This window comes from Daphnia pulicaria, chromosome 8 (genome assembly GCF_021234035.1).
Source record: "Daphnia pulicaria isolate SC F1-1A chromosome 8, SC_F0-13Bv2, whole genome shotgun sequence".
Lineage (NCBI taxonomy): Eukaryota > Metazoa > Arthropoda > Branchiopoda > Diplostraca > Daphniidae > Daphnia > Daphnia pulicaria.
The window spans coordinates 7,291,395-7,314,297 of NC_060920.1; the positions used below are offsets into that span (position 1 = coordinate 7,291,395).

A 22,903-nucleotide genomic window follows, 5' to 3' on the forward strand; every position below is an offset into this window, starting at 1 on the left:
GGAAAAATCGATACATTCCGTTCCGCCGATTGAAACGGCTAGATGGCGCCATGCAGTTGTATATTTTTTAAGTGATTTGTAAAATAAATAGCACTAGTCGAGTGCTATTTTTTTAGGGGGTCATTTGGCGTTCCGTAGTAAATGGTTTTCTGCTTAACCAGTACATTCTGTTTCGAATCAAATGACGCAATTGTATCGAAACAGTGAATTTCAAATGTCTTTAAATCTTGACAAGGAACCATATTATGGAACGCCAAATGACCCCCTAAAATAATAGCACTCCACTAGTGCTATTTATTTTAGAAATCGCTCAAATAATATACAACTGCGTGTCGCCATCTAGCGGTTTCAATCGGCATAACTGATTGTATCGATTGTACGCATTCATATCGATTGATAATCGTTTCCACAAGCAAAATATTGGAAATGCTGTGGAATTGTGGATTGTGGAAAGACGACTGCTGACTCTGTTCACGCCGTTCATAAGAGTGTCAGTTCACGCCGTCCGTGAGTGTCAGTTCACGCAGTTTATGGTAAGATCCACTTATGTAGATGCTTATGTAGATGCTGATCATCACAGACAATTATTCAGGCGAGCGGAGCGAAGCTGGCGACGCCGGTCAAATCGGGTCAAATGTCCAACTTCTGGACGCATTTGTTCTAGAGAGGTGGCGGCGGCCGTCTCCTTACGGTTTGACCGATCCGTCTCATTCCGCCTCGTCCAGCCGGACCAACAGCAGGAAAACATACACCCACAGATCTTCAGCGTCGACAAATTTCGTCGGCAAACCCATTTTGTTCTTTTTCCTTCTTTCTTTATAAGCCCAATATTTCTTTAGTTTTTTCGGTTTTTTTCCCTTTTGGTCATTGATTCAATTTGATGCAATTCGATGGATAGAATAACTGCACGTCAACAACCACCTATATAAAGACTCATCCAGCTATCATCCAGTAAGGATTCCCGCGCTTCCGGGGGAACCTGGCGAACGACGCGTCTTCAACGGCCGGCGCACCATAAGTCTAAGGCTGACATGTTGGCATTTGTCGACGCCGAAGATCTGTGCTGGGTATATGTTTTTCTGCTGTTCGACCGGCTGGACGAGGCGGAATGAGACGGATCGGTCAAACCGGGCCGCCTCTGTCTACAAATGCGTCCAGAAAATGGACAATTGACCGGCGTCGCTAGCGCCATTCCGCTCGCCTGAATAATTGTCTGTGAATATCAGCATCTACATAAGCATTCACACAAGTGGATCTTACCATGAACGGCGTGAACTAACACTCACGGACGGCGTCAACTGACACTCTCATGAACGGCGTGAAAAGAGTCAACAGGCGTCTTTCCACAATCCACATTTCCACCATTTCTCTTGTGGAAATGATTATCAATCGATATGAATGAGTACAATCGGGAAAAATCGATACAATCGGTTCCGCCGATAGAAACCGCTAGATGGGGCCACGCAGTGGTATATTATTCAAGGGATTTCTAAAATAAATAGCACTAGTCGAGTGCTATTATTTTAGGGGGTCATTTGGCGTTCCATACCATAAGACGTAAGTAAAAAATTAAGGTAGAATTTAAAATTTTCTTAATCCGTTAACTATGGCACGCCAAAAGAGTCGCAAACAAAATATGAAAAAAAGAAAGATTCGCCGCAGCGCCATCCAGCGGTCAATATAGAACTACATGTAAAATTTCCCAAAATGCAGAAATTTTATCGGTTATGCTTTTTTCATGGTTATTTGTCATTATCATAAAACTTTAAAAGAACTGGTGTGTTTATTTCATTCCCTAAATATAGGGGAGAGTTGGGCAAGTAGGTATATGGGAAGCGAAACGAATTTACCTCATCTCCGATGGACAAGCCTAAAAAAAAAAAACGTGTGCCGTTGAGAGACTTTCTGGTGTCTTGAGTCTTGACAAAAGAATTCGAAAGGGATTTTCTCGCTTCGAGCTTCTTTTATTCATAACTGGAATTGACTGAGTTTGAAAACAAAACAAAGTCCCCAGGCGACTCCTAGATGGGGCGACTGCCACTACAACCTCCATAAAAAATTGCTATTAAAAAAGTAGCATACTGTCGAATTCCCTTGCGTCAGTTGGGTGGGAAATTTAACAAGGCAACCGTTTCTCAATACCCAAGCTTCATGTCACGCCTTCTAACCCGTTCTACCACTGACTAAGACGTCTGTGGTTCTACGTTCTAGAAGCTTTCCCCGCCTCAGGTAGATCGTGATTTTATTACTTCACACCAGGGGCTTTAGTTAACTCATTTCGTCTACTCACCACCGGTTTTGCCAAACTGAATACATGAGGTTAATCAACCTAAGTTATTAAAAGGTTGCTCATGATGGATACCTGTTGAAGTTAATGCCTTAGCCCACTCGACCACATGCCGCGTACATACGTTGCGAATGGTAACCTATTTAAATTAACATACCGTGTGTTTATTTCTCATTTTGGAATTAGTTTTTGTATGAAAGGAAATGAAGAGTAAATAAAAAAGTACATTTATTTCCTAAGTTTTCCTTTAATTTTAATTTTCAAATATTGAATATTGAATCTAATGCGAGGTTCTTAAATCCAGTCAAGCTTTCAAATTTACCAATGCATAATTGCATATGGTTCAAATCCTTAAAAATGATAAACTTTTTCTATTCAAATTTGTATTCTATGGTTATATGATTCATGATTATTTGCCTTTCGCATTATTAAAATAGAACTGGTGTGTTTATTTTTTTCATTCCCTAAATATAGGGAATGAAGTGCCGAGTGGGGCAAGTAGGTATATGGGAAACGAATTTACCTCATCTCCGATGGACAAGCCTGAAAAAAAAAAAACCGTGTGCCGTTGAGAGACTTTCTGGTGTGCGTCTTGACAAAAAAATTCGAAAGGGATTTTCTTGCTTCGAGAGAAAGAAAAATAATTATTTAAAAAAAAGGGGGCCGACGCCATGCTGTGTGCCACATGCTGTCGAGTCGTTCCCTTCTTCCACGACCATTTTTTCCCTGTTGATTGATATTCCGGTTGATTCTTTCTCGACTACTCCGCCTCGTCCTCCTCTCCTTATGGCCCCTTTAGATGGTTCTATCGGTCGCTCCTCTTTTTATCTCTCCCTCTTGTGGTGATGTGAAATGGACAAATGGTTATTGATTATGGCCTCGCCCTATCGACTTTTAAATATCTTCACACTCTTTTTTTTTAATTATATATTTTCAGGGCTTCTTTTTTAGATTGAAACCATTTTGTTTGGTTCAAACATTTTTTATTTTTACTTGTACTTGTCTTGTCTTGTCTTTTGGCTTTTATTATTTGAGGGTACTATAGGCAATAAAGTCTGGAAGAGATTCTTCGAAATTCCATTCCGTCATGGTATTCCGGATGAAAAAAAACGTGACGCGAATGGACAAGTTCTGTCTTGTCGTTCCAGTTCCGTCGTCGTTCATCTCCTATTTTCTCTTGGGCACTTACGTAACAAAGTAGAAATGTTGATCAGGCCGCCCCAAAATCGAGCCTCGAATCTTATTTTTTTTTCTCAAAACGTTATTGTTGCGTTGCATCCTTGTTCTTCTGACGCAGCTCAGGGACGCTCAGGGAAGAAGACGGTTCCACAGTTCATTTGAGCTTTGAATCACCCCCTCTCGCCACCCCTGGCAGCAGCACCCGCTTTCCACAATCCCCGACATCGACGTCTATTAACAGACACATTTTCGGCTAACAAGAACAAAAGCAAAAATACCTTCCAATGTAATTTGACTTTGGACAACTAAATCTAAATTGCAAAACGAGGTGAACATTCAAATCATTTCCGGCGGCTTTCAGCGAAGACAAGGTGGAGGTTTTCTCATCTCGGGTGGTCTTTAATAGCGAGTAAACGGTAATGGGTCGGTCAAACGGTGGATGCTTCCGAGTCAACAACTTACTCATGTGTGTAAGTAAGCCTATACTTTATACACAGATATTGTGTAGCCTCTTCTACCTTTTCTATTCCCCTCCTCCCCTTTGCTGGATTTTGGCATCCACTTGGGTAGCCGGAACACTCTTAATTGCGCGCGCTGGATTGTAGGTAAAAAAAGAAAAGAATTGGCCTTGGATTGCCGAGCAAACGAAGGCCACTACTACCGCTTCCGGCCGCCCCCCCCCCCCAATCTTGTTTATGGAGTCATAAAAATACACAAACTTTTTATTCCTATCATTCCTCCTCTTCTTATTCCGTTTCAATCTTCCCTCACTTCTTTTTCTTCGTCTCTCTCTACGTATTTAGCGCTTGTCTGTGCTCAGTGGCACCTGCTGCTGCTGCCACTGGAAAAAGTCCCCGAACTAAACAGGAGACCACCGAAAGAACTCCGTACGTTCCAAAGGCCATGACTCTCTCTCGTCTTCTCTTCCGCGTGTAATAAAACGAGCGTTTAGTGAAGCTGCGAGTCGAAATGGAGGCCACGTTACGTAGGCAAAAGACGTCGGGTTGTTGGGTGTTGTTGGGTGTTGTTGGGTGTTGTTGGGTGTTGTTGGGTTGTTGTTGCCTACCTGAAAAAGGATATGAGCTTGCCGTGCTTGCGCAAATTGCCGCGGTTTGGTGGGCAAATTTTCGCCGCTGCTGCCGCCGCTGCATCCGGACTGATTCAGCAGGTGCTGAGTCTTGCTGCTGCTGCTGCTGCTGCTGGCGCCGCCCGGATTCGATCCTCCTCCGCCGCTCCCGCCGCCGACCACGACGACGGGCGTCGTGTTGGGTAATGACAAATGAGCCGGCACTTTGTCGCCGATGATCCGGACACACTCGGACGGAAAGAATCCGACATCGAATCTGCGTTGGCCTCGCCACCACATGCTCTCTTCCGGCGGAGGCATATCGATCACGGATATCATATCACCCACCTATGGAATTAGGCAGCACCCACCTATTAAATTTAAAGAAATGAGAAAAAAATAGACAAAATAATGGACTCCGGCATCCGTCTGTGTCTATCTCAATGAATGATGGGCCAACGGGCCAGCAGGACGGGCTGACATGGTTTCTTGGGGGACTATGTGTGTGTGCGTGTGTCTACGTAAATGAAATGAGCGTACATACTTCGAAGCTGATCTCGTCCGATGCAACGGCCGCGTAACGGCGCACGGCGTAGGCAGCGGCCACGGCCGGCGTGTTGATCTCGGCGTCTGCATCGTCGGACGGCGGAGGTGGGTAGAGCCGCCGGCCTCGGTTGTCCACTTCCAGCCAGTTGAGGACGGAAGCGCAGTTGATTAAATTGCCAGCGATGGCGCTCAGCCAATTGACGTAGTTGGACAGCAAAGGTCTCAGCGCCACCTATCAGGAGGCGAAAAATAAAACAAGACAAATCAACAACACTGCGTGACCCAACAACCAACGTTTGTTTACCAATTTCTCTCTCATTACCACGCAAAAAAAAAAAAAAAAAAAAAACAGTACATTCGCGATCTGGGGAAATGGTAGATGGCCTCCACCTCTGATTTCGTTTTCGTTACTTCTTTTTAAAGCGCAATGACAAAAAATTTTCTGCAAATTTTGACAAAATTTTCTTTGACGGTCGTTTCTTGATAGATATGACGTCTCTTTTCCCTCATTCAATAATTTGTCAATTTCGTGGAGGGTAGCACCGGCATTAAAAAATTTTTTTATCATCATCAAAGGCATCGAATGGAGTGGACGGCGAGACGGAAGCTCCCCGGTTACGCAATTTGTCGTTTGTCGGATCAGCGCATTCCAGTCGAGATTCGTTAGTCGAAGATTCATTGACGATTCGGTTACACAGATGTTGGGTTAAGTCATGTGTCGACCGGTGTCGACTGACAAGTGGCAACCATTCGCCCATTCGGGCCTGAAAGGAGAAAAACCAACCACAGGAGTTATTTTCAAATACAAATCTAGGATTTAAAAAAAAGGCGGAAATTACGATTTCGTTGGCGGCGTCGGTGGACGGTTCAGTACTAATGGATGTTTTGATCGAGTGATCCGGACGAGCCAATCTTTGCCTCAACTCGTCAAGAGCCAATTCCAGGTGTCGTTGCTGGTCAGATTTGACGGAAACCGGAGGTGGAGTGGATCTCTGAGACGGAGAAGAAATGACCGCCGTTTTCGCCACATCGGCGTAGGTGCGCTGTTTGGCTCCAGTTGCTGCTACTTGAGTCTCTTCGATGGGCTTAGATGGTGGGTCCTTTGAAGGAGAAAAATTACAAGTTTGTCTATTTTGAATATAAAAATTATCCTGTTTTGAAATGCAATTCACGAAGAAATGGATAGGGTATGGATGTTGAGAAGGGTTAGAAAAAAGAAAACTCGAAGCATGCTTGCTGAAATATGTTTTCGGCGGTTGACACTTGATAGCATCGAATTTCAAGTTAATAAAACAAATCGTTATTGAGCCAGTTTGGTAAACCCTGTTCCTTTATAGTCTTTAGCTATTGTTTGCTTTTTCTCTTTCAGAATTTTCAGTTCAAAACTTACCCGGCGTATTTTCTTTTTTTTTCTTATAAATTCTTTTCTGAATCGAGTGTCTTCCATGTTATACGAATTTGATCCAAACCGAGATACTGATCTGTCCATTTACTGATAAAAATTGAGAATCGGGAGGGGGGGGGGGGGATGAACGGGGTGAAAAAAATTGTTCAGGGCGACAACCAGATTCCGTTAGTGGTAGCTCCCTGAGAAGAGTTGTCTGCCATGTAAACTATATTTATATTGACTATGGAACTTTGAAAATAAAAAGAGAATTAACAAACAGAAAACAATAATTTTAAGTTGGGAGTGAAAGTTTCATCTGTTTTATGTACATCTCAAAATCACAGCAAGTCTAGTTTAAAAAAGAAAAGAAAAAAAAGGGGAATTATTTATTGATACGCCATCGATAGTTTTGCAACAAGAGCGAAGCAAGTCAAATTCCCATCAGATTGGGGTAAAGTGGGAGATTTATAAAGGCGCTAGGTAATCTATAAAAACAATACGCCAGATGACAATCAACTATTTACAACTTCAAGTAGAGAAGAAAGAGAAGAATTTGAGGGGGATGGGGGAAGGTACTATGTTAGCTAAAATTAGTCCTATCGTTGACTTCTTGTCAAACGGCTGGTTGACGAATGATGGCATCAAGCGACCCCATAAGTCTTTCGTGCAGGATTTCGACCTTTTGAAAGAAAATAATTATGTTAAGTTAAGATCTCAACGAATAACAAGAAAAGATAAACAAATAATATTTTACTTTTGAATGGATTGCAGAAATTCATTAAACTGCATCGGTCCCGTTAGTATATGAGATATGGAAAGCCGTCCTGGCCGTTGAGTAGCGTTGAGGTGATGCAACTTGTGGTTGATGCACTGGATGTACCTATAATAAACCATTGCATTAAAATAAAACAACGAAAACAAAGAAAAGTAATATTAATGCAAGCCGAGTTTTTAGGCTTTTGTCCTGGATTGAAAGTGTAAGTATTTACCATTCCAAGAACTAAAGGGAACCTTTCGTTACCTTCATTTGTTTACTGGTGACTTTAATAATGATGAACTTGTTGCATCAACACGCTGTAAATCTCTTGATTAGCGCCGAAGCCAGTCGCGAACAGATCCAGATGGATTGGTCTGTTTCAAAACAGCAATGAATGCATGAAAGATATCAGCTTTTACGTTTTCTTCACGCTCTGAAAATGCCAGACATTTTTTGATTAATTGTTCCAATTTTGATCAGAACAACTGAATTTTACGAACCTTTAAATCTAACGATCAACACAGGAGAAATGGTACTGTAAAAATCTATTAGCAAATCTGGGCGGGTGCTGATAATCGCCTCTAAGCATTTTGCAGCACATCGTCGTACCTGAGGGGAAAAATAAAATATTTTTTTTTCCTTTTTTTTCTCTTCCGATGATGAAATCGTTTACTCACTTTCCAGGACATGTCGTCATCATCCGAATACTCTTCCTCACTTTCTTCATCTTCTTCTTCAGTTTCCATATCTCCTTCGTCATCTTTTTCTTCCTACAACAAAAATTATTACTCTACAAGTTCGATAATTCAAATAAATGTTAGCTGATGTTTCGTACTTCGTAATTGTAGTTTGGATCATAGGCTAATAGTTCCAGGCAGATACCAGTGAGAGTACCAATGTGAGGTGTCATCTCTTTAGAGCATTTGTGAACGAGTGCCTCAAAAGCCTGAAGACAGAACTCTCGGAGTTCATCATCATCTACGTTAATGAACTGAATGAGACGGCACCACTCTCTCCACGTTCTCACCAAAGCGATGACCGGCTTGTCGACTAGTTTCTATTAGAGGAAAACATTTAGCATTTATGATGCAACAATTAAGTTGTCAACTGATCAAGTGTTTGGATACCATATTATAGCACCAACTGCTTGAATGTAAGTTCTGGTTGTTGAAGTGGTAGAGTTCTTGGCCAGACCATCAAGAAGGTGTTCCATAAACTTCACGTATAGAGTATGATGGCACGACACAACCAAGTGGCCTAAAGCCTGGATTGTACGTTTGCGTACTGCAAGACGCGGCGAAGCTAGCTGGGGTAATAATGCTTCGCGGATAGCTTCGTGAAAGGAGACCAATCTGGTAAGCAAATCAGCCAAGATATCAAGGGCCTCTAGTTGTACTGACACATCTTCTTGCTTGGCAATTGCCGTGTTCAAGCGACCTGTTATTCTTTTACAAACCTGGTTGGGGAACAAACCAAAGCATTTAAAACATCAATAGAAAAGAAAGTAAATATGCCATTCTGTAGAACTTACAGATGCTGCCATTCCAGATGCAGTCAAAGGGAGTTCACTAATAACAGTTTTTAAACCAATCAACGAGATATCTCTTAATTGTTCCTTGTCTGATGACATATTTGTGCAAAGATGTTTAACAATCGTTTCCACTTGAACATCCTTCACTTTTATGACTAAAGGTCCACTATGAATTCAATCAAAATTATAAGTACCGAGTGAATTTCTGTACATTTCTGGTTTAACTATACATACCATCTGACGGCCAGGTTCTAGACTTCACCATTCTTGTCCTCCAACCAGCAAGGAAGCATCTTAACAACCTTTCGCTCAGAGTCCAACTTGATGGAATCTTTCTGTAACTCTCCCATCAAATCATTGGTTGCTATGAATCGGAAATCCTTATCGCTGTAAGCCATCTGTAAGTGAATTGTTTTGCATTACATTGACTGTTTGGATACAGTAGAGAGCATGCATTGCCTCTTGAAGAGCAAGCATTGCAACTGTGACGTCTCTTTTTTCAATCGAGGGTGTATCTGTTGAGAAAAGATGGAAGAAAAGCCTATTTCTGGTTTCTTCTGCAGTCTGCACTGATGAGACGTAAACCGACGTAATGAAAAGGTAGGCCATGGGTATGGAGAGATGAGATAGTCCTATTCATTTTATTATAAAATTTACATGACGATTTGTAAGGATTCTACATGTGAATTGCGAATTTGAGAAATAGTTTGAAAAAATAGTTTGAACTGATACGACTACGCTGATAGGACTTCGCGCGAACTCGCATAGGGAAATTTGAAAATTTCATCGCGTAACGTTTGTTCTTTGTTTCAAAAGGATATTAGGCTACACTGCCAAGTTTTGAATAATCGAAATGCGCTTTCTTGGATTGGTGGCGGCAGGTGGCGCCTCTCGAATTTAGCTTATATCCAGAACATTCTCTGAGGGACAGCGAGTGTTGAGTCGATTTCTTCGTTTTTCTCATTTCTAAATGCAAAAAATCACGAAAAAATTTTAATTTTGCCCAAAATCAAAAAAAAGAAAGAAGAACACTACTTTAATTTAAGTTAGTAGTTAAGGGGAAAAAAATTTCCTTCAGTGAAACAACTTTCTTACTCCATCACAATCTGTTACTCGTTTTCTACGCCTTTGTCTCGAAGTAAATTTTCAACATCCCAACATGGCAACCATCCCTTCTCACGTGTTTGTATCACATTGCGTCAATTAGTCGTTTTCGTCAGTGAAACGTTTCATATCCCTTTTGATAATGTTGCATTATTTTTTGCTAATCTTCTCTTTTTATCTGCAGATCAACTTAATATCTTTTGCCATCTTGAATTTCCTGAAAAATGATCAACACTGCTGGAGTTAATTACCCAATTGCCTCTCTATACGTTGGTGATCTTCACAATGAGGCCACTGAAGCCATGCTTTTCGAGAAGTTTTCCACTGCTGGGCCTGTGATTTCCATTAGAGTATGCAGAGACATGACCACTGGTCGTTCACTTGGCTATGTCAATTTCCCACAACCAGCTGATGGTAAGACACAATTATATTCAGTCAAGACTTTTTGTTAATCCTTCTTATTGTAAAACTGAATGAGCCCTAGACAGCATGAACTTTGATGTCCTTCGAAAAAGACCAATTGGTATCATGTGGTCACAGCATGGAGTATGCAGAGAAATGATCACTTGCCCTTCACTTGGCTATGCCTATGTCAATTTCCAACAACCAGCTGATGCTAAGATAACAAGTGGGTGTAGACTTATCGTTTATTCTTCTTATTGTTCAACTGAATGAGCCCTTAGTCTACTGTATTGATTGAGTGAAAGTTGAGTAGTTGAAAATTTTATTTCTGAAGTATTAATGCAGTAGTACAATTTCTGTGTTTGATGAATTGAGTGAAATGTTTATTGTTAAAGTGAAATTACTCGTAATTGCGCCTACGGTGTTGTTTTTCGAGTCTGCTTTCTCGCTGGCGACGTTGATGATCTTCTCTTATATAGTTGTTCTCGTCTATTTTCTTCATCATTTTGACGCTCGAACTGACGACGCGGATCAATTTGTGGCTCCCGTAGAATGAGACGTGGTGGTTGTAGGACAAATCGTGTTTGTTGTTGTAGGGAGTTTACATTTGGATGAGCAATGTTATGGGGTGGTTGTGGAGTTTGAGACAAATATTGAACAACTTGAAAATGTCTGCGAGTCATGGAGGGAGCACAAACAACATATGGAGTACTGATATTGGACTGTTGGACATGAATTTGAGAAAGTTGTTGGTTGGCATTTGCTCGAACAGGAAATTGTTGAACAGGTGGGAATTGTTGAGCCCGAGTAGATGTTCCACGAGGTTGAGAAGTTGTAGTTGTAGTTAAAGTAGAAGTTGAATTTAAAGCATGGAAATTGACAGGGTGACGATAATTAGGATCCTTAGGAAGTGCATGGTATTGCCATAACAAAGTCGTTTTCCTGGGTCCCCATCCAAACCCTTGAATTGGTGAATACTATTGGAGTAAAAAAAACATAAGATAAGAAAGTGAAATTGTCAACAAGGTGAAAATATAAATTACCAGATGGCGAGGGAAAGCCCACGAATTGTGAACAACAGCGTTGTTGAAGGTGTAGTTAAACCCAGTACGATACTGGGGATCCAGAATTTTCATGCTACGCTGTATTTCCCTGTGAGCATTGCACTCTTCAACAAAACTGATAGGTTGCATCAGTAAAGCTCTGAAATGTTGAATTTTGGATTGATGGTATCCACTTCCGGTCACTGATTGCGCTTTGGCAATATCTTGCATTGATATCACGGGGTCGCTGTAAAGAAAAATGAATGTAAAATAAGTTTACAAAAACAAAAATAAGCAAATACGCACTGTAGTGAAACGCCATTGATTATGTTAACACCATTGTTGAAACGATATTCGATCCCATGGCGGTAAGATCGGAGCAATTTCTTTAAACTCCTTTGTATCTCACGGTGAGCACTGCACTGCTCAGTTAAAGTTGCTGTTGCTGAAGTTAAAAAACGCAATGCATCTTTAATTCGCCTTTGATGGTAACTGTTACCCCTAACAACTCTAGCCTTGACAAGATCTGAAATGGGTAAAACCATTTTCAGAAAACAGAAACTCGCACAGCATCACTTTTTTTTTTGGCAAGCGCGAGCTGAGCGCCGCTCACTTTTCAGCACTGAGCGAAGAGCGCTGAGCGCGCTCTCAAATCAGTGAGCGACTCCCAACTCTGTATTTATGTTATTTACAACATGCACTCGTGTACCAATCCGGTTATGTAAGGCCAAGCCAAGTGAAAGCGAATCCTGTCGGAATGGTAGCAATGTCTGACAACGGCCATTGCAGCGTTTAGCTCAACGACCGGAATCACCATTATAACCTAATAAATCATATTTTACACGTTAAAACTATTTCTAATGAAAAATAAAATTAGTAACTTACCTTTCGAAATTGGTTGTTTTTTTTTCGGCAAAGGATGTCTAAGATATCAACGGATTTAAATTTGGATGTTACAGATGTAATTACATCTTTAAAATAATTAATCAGATTTAAATGAAGACTAGATCCGGAAATATGGTCACTACTCTAGTGTCTCGCGTGTCTGCAGGCCAATCGCACGAGCCGAGAAAGGGGTTAAAAAGTTGCCATTTAATATGAATTGTTTTATTTATTTTGCGTATTATTTTATTTCTCAATAAAATATTATTAATAAATTATAAATAGAACTAGTAGTAATCTTGTGCCAGTTGTAAGCTAATGTAAGGGAATTAGGGAAACATAAGAATTTGGTGCGTGAATCATTCTCCAAGGCAACGTGGATAATAGAGTTGGCTAACGTCCGAAGTTGCGATTTCGATGAAATTTTGATTGCTACTGGTTATAAAAGAGAGTAGAGAATAAATTGAGAGTAATAAAATTCACGTTTATTTCACGTCTGCTATCACGCAGTTGGTCGTTAAGTTTTTGGTTTATTTACTTAGATAAACTTCAGAATAAAATCGATTCGAAATCGCCGTCGCACTCTAATGAACATTCATCATGAAAACCATATTTGAAAATAACAATCTGAATGGGAATACGATGATCAAACATTCCTAATAAGCTTCTGTATGTTAAGCCCCCTCCCCCAAAAACTTCCAAAACGTAAACTACAGCTAAAATAAAGCTAAAAAAATCTTTAAATTTACGGAAATGGAAAGAGCTCGTTGAGATCTATCGATTTCTGTAAGATTTGAGTAAAAAAATGTAAAGAGCTGAAAAATTCCGAAAAGAGAAACTGAACAGTTTTCACTTTTCCGTTTTTGTTCGATAGGGTCCAGTATAGCGCTAGATGGGAAAAACGGAACTTTTCACTTTTCCGTCACTTCCGTCACTTTTCACGTTTCTGTCACTTTTTTTTATGCAACGACGTTTTCAATATAATACAACCAATTTTTTTAAATATAATAAAACAAATTTTAAATATAATTTAAAAAAAACGAATTTTTCTAGTACAACAATTATAGTTGCTTTTATCACTGGTCAAAATCCTCACTTATCAAATCTTATTAGACAAAAATTTAAAGCGCTTAATTGGATCGGTATTAATTTGATCTACGACCAAGATTTCTCTTATTTGAAATCAAGATCCTGTCGGAGTTCCTATTAATTGATATCAAGAACATAAATGTATCTATTATATATTTAAGGTCATGGCTGATCAATGGGTTCCATTCCATGTGAAAGAAATTACCACTCCAGTAAGGACTTTCTATCGGCGAATGAAAGAAATGAATGTTTCGGTTTCCATAAGAGTGAAGTAGAGCAACGCAATCACAATTGAAATCACCTAGAGTTCTAGCAACTAAAAGATATGAACGATTTTCAATGTTGAAGGAATAAACAACTAGCTACTGATGTAAAATCGAGAAATCTTTGAGATTAATATAAAAAAAGGTAGTACAATTAACAGTGAGACGAATTTTACTATACTGATGTATTTGTGTTACTTAAGCCTGTGATTACAACACCTGTTACTTCTGTAACCTACAACTTAATTCTTTTATCTTCAGGCAAGATTGACCAATTAGGTGATTGTTCTACAGACAGCCAGTTGAAGTCATCGATACAGTTCCAGTGATTGACAGAAAGTTCCAAATTTGCACGACTGAATTCTTCGGCCTTCTCGCAATATTCTCTATACAAAAATCAAGTTATTAATTTTCTTAAGACCTTTAATAAATCTTAATATATATATATACCTGTTGTATGGGGCGAAACGGCAAGCGAAGCAATCTTCAACTATGACTCGACTGCAGATATGGAGATAAAAGTCGCACTCTTTACTTTTGTGGATACGCATTTGTTGACAACCCACAACAAATATCGAATGAAAGCAGTCTTCTAGAAAGACAGATGTAAGAACTGGCCCTCCAATAATTTTACAGTCACGTAAATTAGTCATGTGAAGTGCACTTGGAATTCCTTTGATTATGATTGTGCTTTTTTCCAAATTATCAAGCCAAATATCTTTACTTGATGATTCCATTGAATCAATTGTTATGGTTTCATTTGTCAAGTTGATTAGTGTAGGAAGTAACCCTCTTGAAGGTCTTTCAGTAGCCGAGCTAATTTTTTCTTCTGGGCATTCAGTAGGCAGGGACATAACTTGAGGTTTTTCCTTGTTAGTCCTGGTAAACTTGAATTTTCCTTGACGTCTAGTTTTCTCTTCGATTTCTAAAATCCTAGTTTTTAACTTCATTATTTCTCCATGTGCTCTTCTCAGTTCATATGCTGGAAGACTAGGGGCATTTTCGGACACAAATCTGGTTAAATTTTGAAGAGCTTCACTTGCAACATTAGTATTCACATTTTCACCACTTACTAAATTATTAACTTTTTGCTCCAACAAGTTCAATTCACTGAGAAATGCTGCTAATTGTTGTTGAGACATTGTTATGCAACTATAGACGCTATTGGAAGGTTTACAACACTGCTGGATTTCTAAAGTTCACTACCAGAGTTATTCACTTGTCACTTTCTTTTTTCACATGAATCATGTGTTGTTGTGATGTTGGATAGTGTTCTTTTGTTTTTTTGTTGTCTGCTGCATTTTTTATTACCTCCATCATAAGCTTTTTTTTCTTCTCTGCATCTGTGGCAGGCTCTGCTGATGGTGCAAGTTCTTTTAGAAGTTTATGTTCATTTAGTTCTGTGAATTTTAGTGCACCGTAGCCTAAAGCTGCAAAACCTCCAACATAATAAATTATTTTGAACAAAGCCATGTTAATCAAAATTATGAAGACTGTTTCTTTTCACATTCCCAGATTTTTGCATCCAATGAGCGAATATTGTTGGTCGAATCAAATTTTTCGCCGAGACTGTAGTAACCTTCGAGTATATAAGGAAAATTATCTAGTATCGACTTACGGAACGGCCTAGATTTGTTCATGCGGTTCCACACAAAATAACAACCCGCAAATGCAACGACTTCTAAAACAAGAATTCCCTTTAAAAAATTTTTGAAATCATAACCTCCACTACGAGGGTATTTTTTCATTCTAGATTTTTCTTACTTTTCAGTCATTGCATAATATAATGTCGACGACGGAAGCAAACGAGCAGACAACATTACTCGCCTTAGGGTTGCCAAAATTATATATATTTTTGTTTATTCATTATAAACTATAGTTTATGGACGAGTATTTATATTTTCTTAAAATCCTTATTGAATTTTGCAATGAAAAGAGTAAACAACCCACAATATTTACTGGCTATTTACATAATGACACGTGTCATTACTTTTTATAACTGGCAACTGTTATCTATCTGTCATGTCTGCAGTCTGCTATTGAAAAACTACTTTCTCTTGTTATGCTTTTCGAGTTTTGACTAATACCCAAACATATTTACAGTTAGAAAAACTAAACTTACGTCGTGATAGATCGAAACCCGGAGTCAAGAACCTTATTGTTGTGCGTAAAACGGAATGAGATTACATCATGATTATTAAGGAAAAAGTCATACAAGCTCCAGATTTCTGAAAAGAACAACATGAAATATAAGCGGCTCGGATTGATTGTGGCTTTTTGCTTCGCTAGTTGGCTTGTCCTTGCCTTTGTCATCTTTAATGAAAATGCAGTGAAAAAGATTGATGTTGAGGTAATTTTAAATTTTAAGTTTATTATTAATTTAGTTGGGTGTAGTATCCTTTCATCTTTAAGACGAGAAAAGGTTCCCTGTTAAAATACATCCAAGAACTTGAAGTGCAAATCAGCCAACAGGAAGAAACCTACAAACTACTTGTGGACAAACTAAAAAAATTGACACCAAGGCCTGAAAGTATTTTGCATGTTTGTTTGTTTTTGTTGTTTTTGTTTTTTAATTTAAAATTAAATTTTTAATCTATACCAATGTTTTTCATTTTGAAGATGTTTTACAAGCCTTGGAGATTAAAGAATCTCCTCTTGAAAAACCCAAAGTTCCATTTCCAGCCACAAAAAAAGATGTTACACAAGACATAATTCTTCCTGTGCTCGTGTTTTCTTGCAATCGCCCAGACATTCGTCGTAGTTTAGATGGTTTGCTCAAATACAGACCAGATGCCAAGAAATTCCCTATAATAGTCAGCCAAGATTGTGCTCATGGTGCTACTGCCAAGGTCATTCGCTCATATAGTGATGCATCACAAGTAACTTATATACAGGTAATTCATTAATAATTTTAAAAGAAACATACCAAATAAGATCATTTTTCTATGTGATTATTCAGCAACCTGACCAAAGCGAACCGATTGTTCCGCCCGGAGAGGCAAAGTTCAAAGGCTACTTTAAAATTGCACGGCATTATTTATTTGGCTTGAGTCAGGTGTTTCGCACGTTCAACCATACCGCCGTTATAATCGTCGAGGGTATGAACTGAATATTAATTTTTAAAAAATATATATAATTAATAATACTTTTCGTATCTGTGCAGATGATTTAGACGTGGCCCCTGACTTTTTTTCATATTTCGCCTCAACATACCAGTTATTGAAGAATGACCCTTCGTTGTGGTGTGTCTCTGCTTGGAATGATAATGGCAAAGCAAGTTTAGTTGACGTCGACCAGGGAAGCAAACTTCTTTATCGCAGTGATTTTTTCCCGGGATTAGGCTGGATGATCACGAAAGAATTGTGGGATGAGCTAGAACCAAAATGGCCAAAATCGTAATTATTTATTATTATTTTTTTTTTAATCTCCACACATTTTAAATTGAAAAATGAAAATTTCTTTGTTTCAAATTAAAGTTACTGGGATGATTGGATGAGAAGACCAGAGCAGAGAAAAGATCGTGCTTGTATACGACCTGAAGTATCACGCACAAGAACATTTGGCAAAATTGGAGTTAGCAAGTAAGTTTTAAATCTTTTTCACTACTCTTCGTCGAATCTGTGGACTAAATCAAGAATGTTATTGTGATTGTTTTAGTGGTTTGTTCTTTGACAAACATCTCAAATACATCAAACTCAACGAAATACCAGTGGATTTTTCCAAGGAAAATATGAGTCGTCTAACACAGTCTACTTACGACGCTGATTATATCCGGAACGTGTACAGCCTTCCGCTGGTATCAGCCCCAGACGTTCGCACCAATGTAAATTTGCCGTTCGACGGTCCAGTTCGAATTACCTATCACACCAAAGATACCTTTAAAAGTGCTGCAAAACTTTTGGGACTGATGGACGACTTTAAGAGTGGCGTCCCTCGAACAGGCTATCACGGAATCGTTTCCTTTTTCCTCAACGGTCGCAGAATCTATCTGGCTCCTCATTCCAATTGGAAAGGATACGACCTAACTTGGAGTTGATGTGCCAGTAAATGATGAATTAGACATAATAATGTTAAAAAAAATACAGATAAATTTATTGATTAAGATAATATTGTTTTAAAATTGGTGAACTGTTTTGTGTGATAACATTGCACGAGTGAAAGGAGACTTATTTGCTTTTTTTTATACTTCCAAAAGACACCCATTTTATTGGTACACAGGCGTGAGAAATACACGTTTTTGCTTTTTGAATGAAATAAAAAGTATACTCTTACTCGTAGCCAACAACAAAATTGGCTACCTCCCAGTTAGTGTCCAATTCAATGTTGTTTTCAATGGTCACTCCTTCCTTCGTTATGGTAGCGATTTGATGCTGCAATGAGTAATAAGTAAAACATTTTCTTAGTACAGGAATACTTGACAGATGGATAACACCAGACATACCTTATTCAAAGCTCGACAGTCGCGATAGAATAGGACTCTAAGACAGTTGATGAGCAAGGCGCGAGCTTCTTCTTGTGTCATTTGCGGTTTCTTTTCCAAGCCCTCACGCATCAGAGGCAGAGCAATATGAGCTCCATACCCGGTAGCAATCTTGGAGTCACTGAAAGCGGTGCCGATCTTGTCTACACAGCCCAAATACGGCTCGCCATCCTCAATACCTGCCACCAGAAATGTGTTCCAAAGTGGGTCAAATTTTGATCGTCTATTGTAGAGCACTCTGGTCAACCAGGTGTGCAGAGCCTTTGGCTTCAACGTGAAACCATCATCAGCACAATCTTCATCAATCCTGCAAAAGCAAACTAAAACATTAAAATTTGCTCAAGTAAATAGTTATTAATTCACTTACACTTTCTGTTCAATGATGGATTGCAAATGCTGGAAATCAGCAATATCTCCAGTAGCTCCAAGCACAGTAGAGTTGTTCACCTTGATGATCCTTTCAATTGATCGAAACTTTGCCATACTGCCATAAGATCCCAACATATCACCAGCCAGCATGACACCACCATCAAATATCAGACCAAGGATTGAAGTACCTGTTGTCACTGGTGATCTGTAATTTGAGTTTGAAATCTAATGAGCAAACTGAATCACCACTTAGAATGGGGTAAGAATAAGATACATGGAAAAGAAAAACAAATCAGGATAAAACAATGCATCACACTGAAGATGACTTGACAACCCACTATTCCAAATTAAACATAAACTAAATCAAATTGATCAAAAGTAAAACTCTAAATTGTTTTAAAGAAGTGTAATGGAATTTACTGAGTTCGTGTGATGATGCCTCCATTGGATGTGGTAGGGGTGACACCGGTTCCAGGAAAGTTAAAAAAGCATCCCGGTGCAGGACCGTTAGGCCACAATGAAGGATTGATAATGGAGTTTGGATTAGCGTACATATTGTTACTCAATCAACGACTGAAATGTTTTAATTGTCAAACGTTTTCCTTGAAGACGGCGATGTAATGGAGAGATCGTTTCACTTTGAAGTTTCTGCAATCTCACTGCGCTTCGGAAGAAGTTTATGTTTACACCGCCAGGTGTCTATTTCGTAAATAACAAATTGCCACGCTTTTTGAAAATGCTCGCACATCAGAAGAAAAATCTCAAATGTCAAGTGAATTTATGGGATATTCTAGTGAGATCGCATCCCACACATGGAATCGATTTTGAAATTTGCATGAAAATGCGTTAAGTCGTATCGAGAAGGTATTTCGATTCACAGCCGAAACCGATGCAAGTCAGGATGAGTTCTGCATATGGACGAGCAGTCGCCTCTAAGTTATGATTCGGCCGCGATTGCCATAATGATACGCGATTTGCACACAAGTATAGCTTTACCATAACAATGCCATGAATGAATTCTGTCGGTTCTTCTTCGTGCGGACTTTAACTTACACACACACACACAAAAATAGGTAAAGGGAAAACTAGGATTTGGAATATTTATCGTTCCTGACAACGAAACTCTCGATGGTTGCGTATAATCAGTCTTTGGTCAAAGTTTTAGGTTACTCCTTTTGTAAAGCCGCACAGCGATGACGAAAGTGGTGGAAAGTGATGCGCGCAACATTTCAGAGCGCGCATGCATAATCATGACAAATGAGACGAAATATTTAACCCGACTTGTTTGTTCAGTTAAACGCCAGTAATCAGAACACATTTGCTAGCGTGTATACACTTGGTAAGGAGAGAGAGAGGTCGAAATGACGATCAGCACGACGATGCGCTAATTGTTGTGTCAGGTGGGCGTCTACGTGCCATCAGCACGAGATCAAACGGGATGCAACAACAACCAAAATGTGTGTGCGGTGGTGAAAGGAACTAGAAAGAGATGTAGAGAGAGCAGAGCTACTACTACAGTGGGTTAATGACGTATTGTATGTATATATTCAAACGGAAATTCCCGCGAATTTCAAGCGCCCAAACAAAGTTCTCGGCTGGCTGCTGCAGCATGACAGGCGGTGGAAACGAGACGATGATCGCGAGGTGGGATGTAACCGAGAACAGGAAACAAAAGACTCGGGGGTGATGGGCAACAAGATTGATGGGTGATATATTGCTGGCGAGGCCATCAACTCGGTTGTGTACTATACTTATATAGTGATCCTGGTTCATCCCATATCTCTTTATTTATACATGAAAAGGAGAGTCGATGTTGGCTGTTGTCACCTGTTGTATGCTAATGAATACTACAGGCGCCATACCTCTGCGTGATGGGAAGATATGGACGTTCAACAGTCACTGAAACTCTTGAAGTCCTGTGATAGTGCGCCGTTCGTCGTCGTGTAACATCAAGTCCGGTAATAAAAAGACACCAAATGTCGTTGTCTCGTTTTTTTTCTTTTATCATCGAATGAATCGAATAAAGAAAAAGGAAGGAATACAATCGACGACTTTATGTGCATTCCAAGGACAATTCTTTTTCGTCAGCGGTGATTCGCAGAATCCTAGAAAAGCGTTTTTTTTTCGGGCAAAATAAAAAGTCAGGGGATGATATTTATCGCCGAGTCATCGATACGTACAGCGTGAGAAAAATCCATCGACGCTTTATTATACTAGTGTATACCTTTTTGCGTTCAATTTGATAAGCACTCCTCCATGCAACCCCGTTTGATTCAATTTGGAATATAAATTTAAGAGATTGTCATCTCCGACCGAAACATGTGCCGGTACTGTTGCGGTCTCCCAAATAGGGCCATCAAATCTGTATGTTATTATGTAGCCTGGCCTGGCGGTTGGGTCAGAAGAGAGTCTTCTTCTTCATCTCGGCTCTCATCTCTTATGTACATTGTAACCTCTGAAGATGCCAGCACAAGAGTCTCTCTCATCTCATGTCAGACGAAAAAGCAGCAGCGGCTGCGCTTTCACCTGTTATAGACTTTCAGCGTTGTTGTATTTATGCCGGATGGCCTACATGATGTTCTTCTCTCTCTCTCTTTCTCTTCTGCTGGCCCTTCTTTTAAACGCTCTTCTCTTGGGCTTCTCTCATGTCCTTGTGCGTCTAGCTGCGGCCCCCAAACCGAATAGCGTCTTCTTCTCTCCTCAGGCGCATACGCGCAATCTGCATAACATTATACAATACTACGTTGTATACTATTCACCTTTCTCTCTCTATTCTTCTCTTCTCCTTCTTCTTTTTTATTTAAAAAAGAAAGAAAAAAAGATTATCCGATGCGAGGAATGACGACCGGATAGACACGACTGCTTAATATTCAAAATAGGTGCTGCCCAATCAGACCATTTTCCCGCATTTTCCCCAATAAATTCTACAGTGAAAGTGTCGTGAAATCCGGAAAGGATAATCAAAAGAAAGAAACATGTGCGATTCTTTTTTTCTTTACGTTAAACAAGAAGAAAAGGGCGAAACAATTTTGCACGAAATTTGGGTTTTTTTGTTTTGTATTTCGGTAGTGATTTTGATACATAGCAGCCGTACACGACACAACAACATTTTAGAATTTGCGGGCAATCAAGCGTACACTTTTTTGCGGGTAGATGTTAAATCAAAAAAGGTCGGGATGAAAGTGAAAATAATGCCCCGACCGGTAGAGAAATTTTGTAACTACATTTTCATTGCTGTGCGAGAAATACTGGGAAGAAGACGAAATGGCCCACCCCTTTTGTTTGATTATATTTACAGGCTTGCTGATGGAATCATCGAAAGTTGGAAGACGAGATGTGCTGCTCAAGCCTTGACGGTGGTGGTAGGAATGACGCCGAAATTCTGGTTGAGGTTGTAGAAAGACGCGGCCTCTGAGCAGGGGATGGCGTCGGTGGGGAAAGTGCAAGTCATACTCTCCTATTATTCGACGGTGATGTTAATTTAATCAAGTCAACAGATACAAGCTGCGAAACAATCGCTAATATTTGGTTAGACAGACCTGGTTGAAGATGGTCTCCTCCGGGCAGATGAAGCTCCACTTGAAAGTTTGCTTAGTTCCATCGGCCAATTCGACGGGGTAGCAGATGTGGAAGAGTTGGCACTCGTTGTCGACATCAGCGTAGTAGCCGTAGATCTTTCCGTCGCACGAAAAAGTGTCGACGATGTTGTTTCGGATGGCGGTGGCGTTGCTAGGTAATCCCAATTTCTCCTCGATCGTTCCAGCCTGTCGTCGGACCTAAAGAAAAATAAACAGCCATCCAATCGAATTCACATATTAGAATCGAATTCATTTAACTAAAAGAATGCCAAGAAACTTACTCGGTGATCTCCGAAGGGAGAGGCCAAGACGACAGCGAAGAGAGCAAGACCTTTACAAGAAATCGAAAGTAGAATTAGATTTGAATAGAATTAAAAGAGAAGAAGAAGAAGCACTAGAACTCACCGCAGATGACAGCTAGTGAGTTCATTTTTGTTCGTTCGAGTAACAAGTGATGCTTTAACAGGGAAAGTCACGCGGCTTTTATACCATCGGCGCATCCCTCCGACCCGCTGGTCCCGCGGTCGAAAGAAGAAAATGGCCGGCAGGTTTTTTTTTTCAAAGCAGATTCCTCCCGCACCTGCTCCAGCCCCCTTCCATTGGGTGGAGGTGGTGGGTGGCGGGAGAAGAAGAGAGAATCTTTCACGCTCTGCTCGATTCCCCCCCAAAAAAATACCCTCGCCGAGTCTCTCTCGTTCATGTATTTAGGACCCACCCCTCCCCCGCCATGGGATATTACACAATAGAATACTACGTGTATACACTATTCTGGTGGATGGGTTGTAGATGGATGGACTACACACATCGTAGACACTCCCGCCCTCAACCTGATGGTCATTCCCATTCATATCGTGTACACACGTACATATACAATCCTCATATTCCTTCGTACTACCAAAATGGGTAGAACGAAGAAATCTAATTCAACGCGCCCACCCAT

General features: G+C 40.0%; 5 protein-coding genes and 2 long non-coding RNA genes across 10 annotated transcripts; 2 read left to right on the top strand and 5 right to left on the bottom strand.

Annotated features, from left to right (window-relative positions):
* Positions 1-4,192: 4,192 nt before the first annotated feature.
* LOC124352506 lies at positions 4,193-9,517 on the bottom strand. 3 transcript variants are annotated; one of them, XR_006921466.1, is made up of 12 exons: positions 8,984-9,517; positions 8,754-8,919; positions 8,350-8,678; positions 8,058-8,279; positions 7,900-7,992; positions 7,723-7,831; positions 7,487-7,655; positions 7,220-7,345; positions 5,918-7,144; positions 5,077-5,842; positions 4,533-4,903; positions 4,193-4,423 (listed from the first exon to the last, which is right to left on the bottom strand). It is a non-coding gene; the product is annotated as an uncharacterized LOC124352506 (long non-coding RNA). The 3 variants fall into 3 exon arrangements; XR_006921465.1 differs by having other exon boundaries at positions 4,194-4,423; positions 4,533-4,880; positions 8,988-9,516; XR_006921464.1 differs by having other exon boundaries at positions 4,194-4,423; positions 4,533-4,880; positions 8,984-9,515.
* Positions 9,518-9,640: 123 nt separating this feature from the next.
* LOC124352508 lies at positions 9,641-10,629 on the top strand. Of its 2 annotated transcripts, XR_006921467.1 has the most exons (3): positions 9,649-9,968; positions 10,042-10,271; positions 10,342-10,629. It is a non-coding gene; the product is annotated as an uncharacterized LOC124352508 (long non-coding RNA). The 2 variants fall into 2 exon arrangements; XR_006921468.1 differs by having other exon boundaries at positions 9,641-10,271; positions 10,336-10,629.
* A 46-nt stretch (positions 10,630-10,675) lies between these two features.
* LOC124311915 lies at positions 10,676-11,867 on the bottom strand. Its single transcript, XM_046776281.1, has 2 exons — positions 11,303-11,867; positions 10,676-11,236 (listed from the first exon to the last, which is right to left on the bottom strand). Exons 1-2 carry the CDS (start codon positions 11,531-11,533, stop codon positions 10,676-10,678), a joined length of 792 nt encoding a protein of 263 aa, XP_046632237.1. The 5' UTR covers positions 11,534-11,867.
* A 1,837-nt stretch (positions 11,868-13,704) lies between these two features.
* LOC124312257 (tubulin-specific chaperone C-like) lies at positions 13,705-15,020 on the bottom strand. The gene is made up of 2 exons (XM_046776711.1): positions 13,987-15,020; positions 13,705-13,922 (listed from the first exon to the last, which is right to left on the bottom strand). The coding sequence occupies exons 1-2, from the start codon at positions 14,676-14,678 to the stop codon at positions 13,772-13,774; spliced, it is 843 nt and encodes a 280-aa protein (XP_046632667.1). The 5' UTR covers positions 14,679-15,020; the 3' UTR covers positions 13,705-13,771.
* A 509-nt stretch (positions 15,021-15,529) lies between these two features.
* LOC124312256 (alpha-1,3-mannosyl-glycoprotein 2-beta-N-acetylglucosaminyltransferase-like) lies at positions 15,530-17,640 on the top strand. The gene is made up of 7 exons (XM_046776710.1): positions 15,530-15,886; positions 15,949-16,066; positions 16,156-16,430; positions 16,496-16,634; positions 16,700-16,931; positions 17,013-17,117; positions 17,194-17,640. The coding sequence occupies exons 1-7, from the start codon at positions 15,779-15,781 to the stop codon at positions 17,570-17,572; spliced, it is 1,356 nt and encodes a 451-aa protein (XP_046632666.1). The 5' UTR covers positions 15,530-15,778; the 3' UTR covers positions 17,573-17,640.
* A 70-nt stretch (positions 17,641-17,710) lies between these two features.
* LOC124312258 (proteasome subunit beta type-4-like) lies at positions 17,711-19,050 on the bottom strand. Its single transcript, XM_046776712.1, has 4 exons — positions 18,806-19,050; positions 18,384-18,590; positions 17,978-18,323; positions 17,711-17,906 (listed from the first exon to the last, which is right to left on the bottom strand). The coding sequence occupies exons 1-4, from the start codon at positions 18,937-18,939 to the stop codon at positions 17,805-17,807; spliced, it is 789 nt and encodes a 262-aa protein (XP_046632668.1). The 5' UTR covers positions 18,940-19,050; the 3' UTR covers positions 17,711-17,804.
* Positions 19,051-21,424: 2,374 nt separating this feature from the next.
* On the bottom strand, positions 21,425-22,480 carry LOC124312645 (U-scoloptoxin(01)-Cw1a-like). Its single transcript, XM_046777136.1, has 4 exons — positions 22,369-22,480; positions 22,245-22,294; positions 21,925-22,161; positions 21,425-21,842 (listed from the first exon to the last, which is right to left on the bottom strand). The coding sequence occupies exons 1-4, from the start codon at positions 22,391-22,393 to the stop codon at positions 21,729-21,731; spliced, it is 426 nt and encodes a 141-aa protein (XP_046633092.1). The 5' UTR covers positions 22,394-22,480; the 3' UTR covers positions 21,425-21,728.
* Positions 22,481-22,903: the final 423 nt, after the last annotated feature.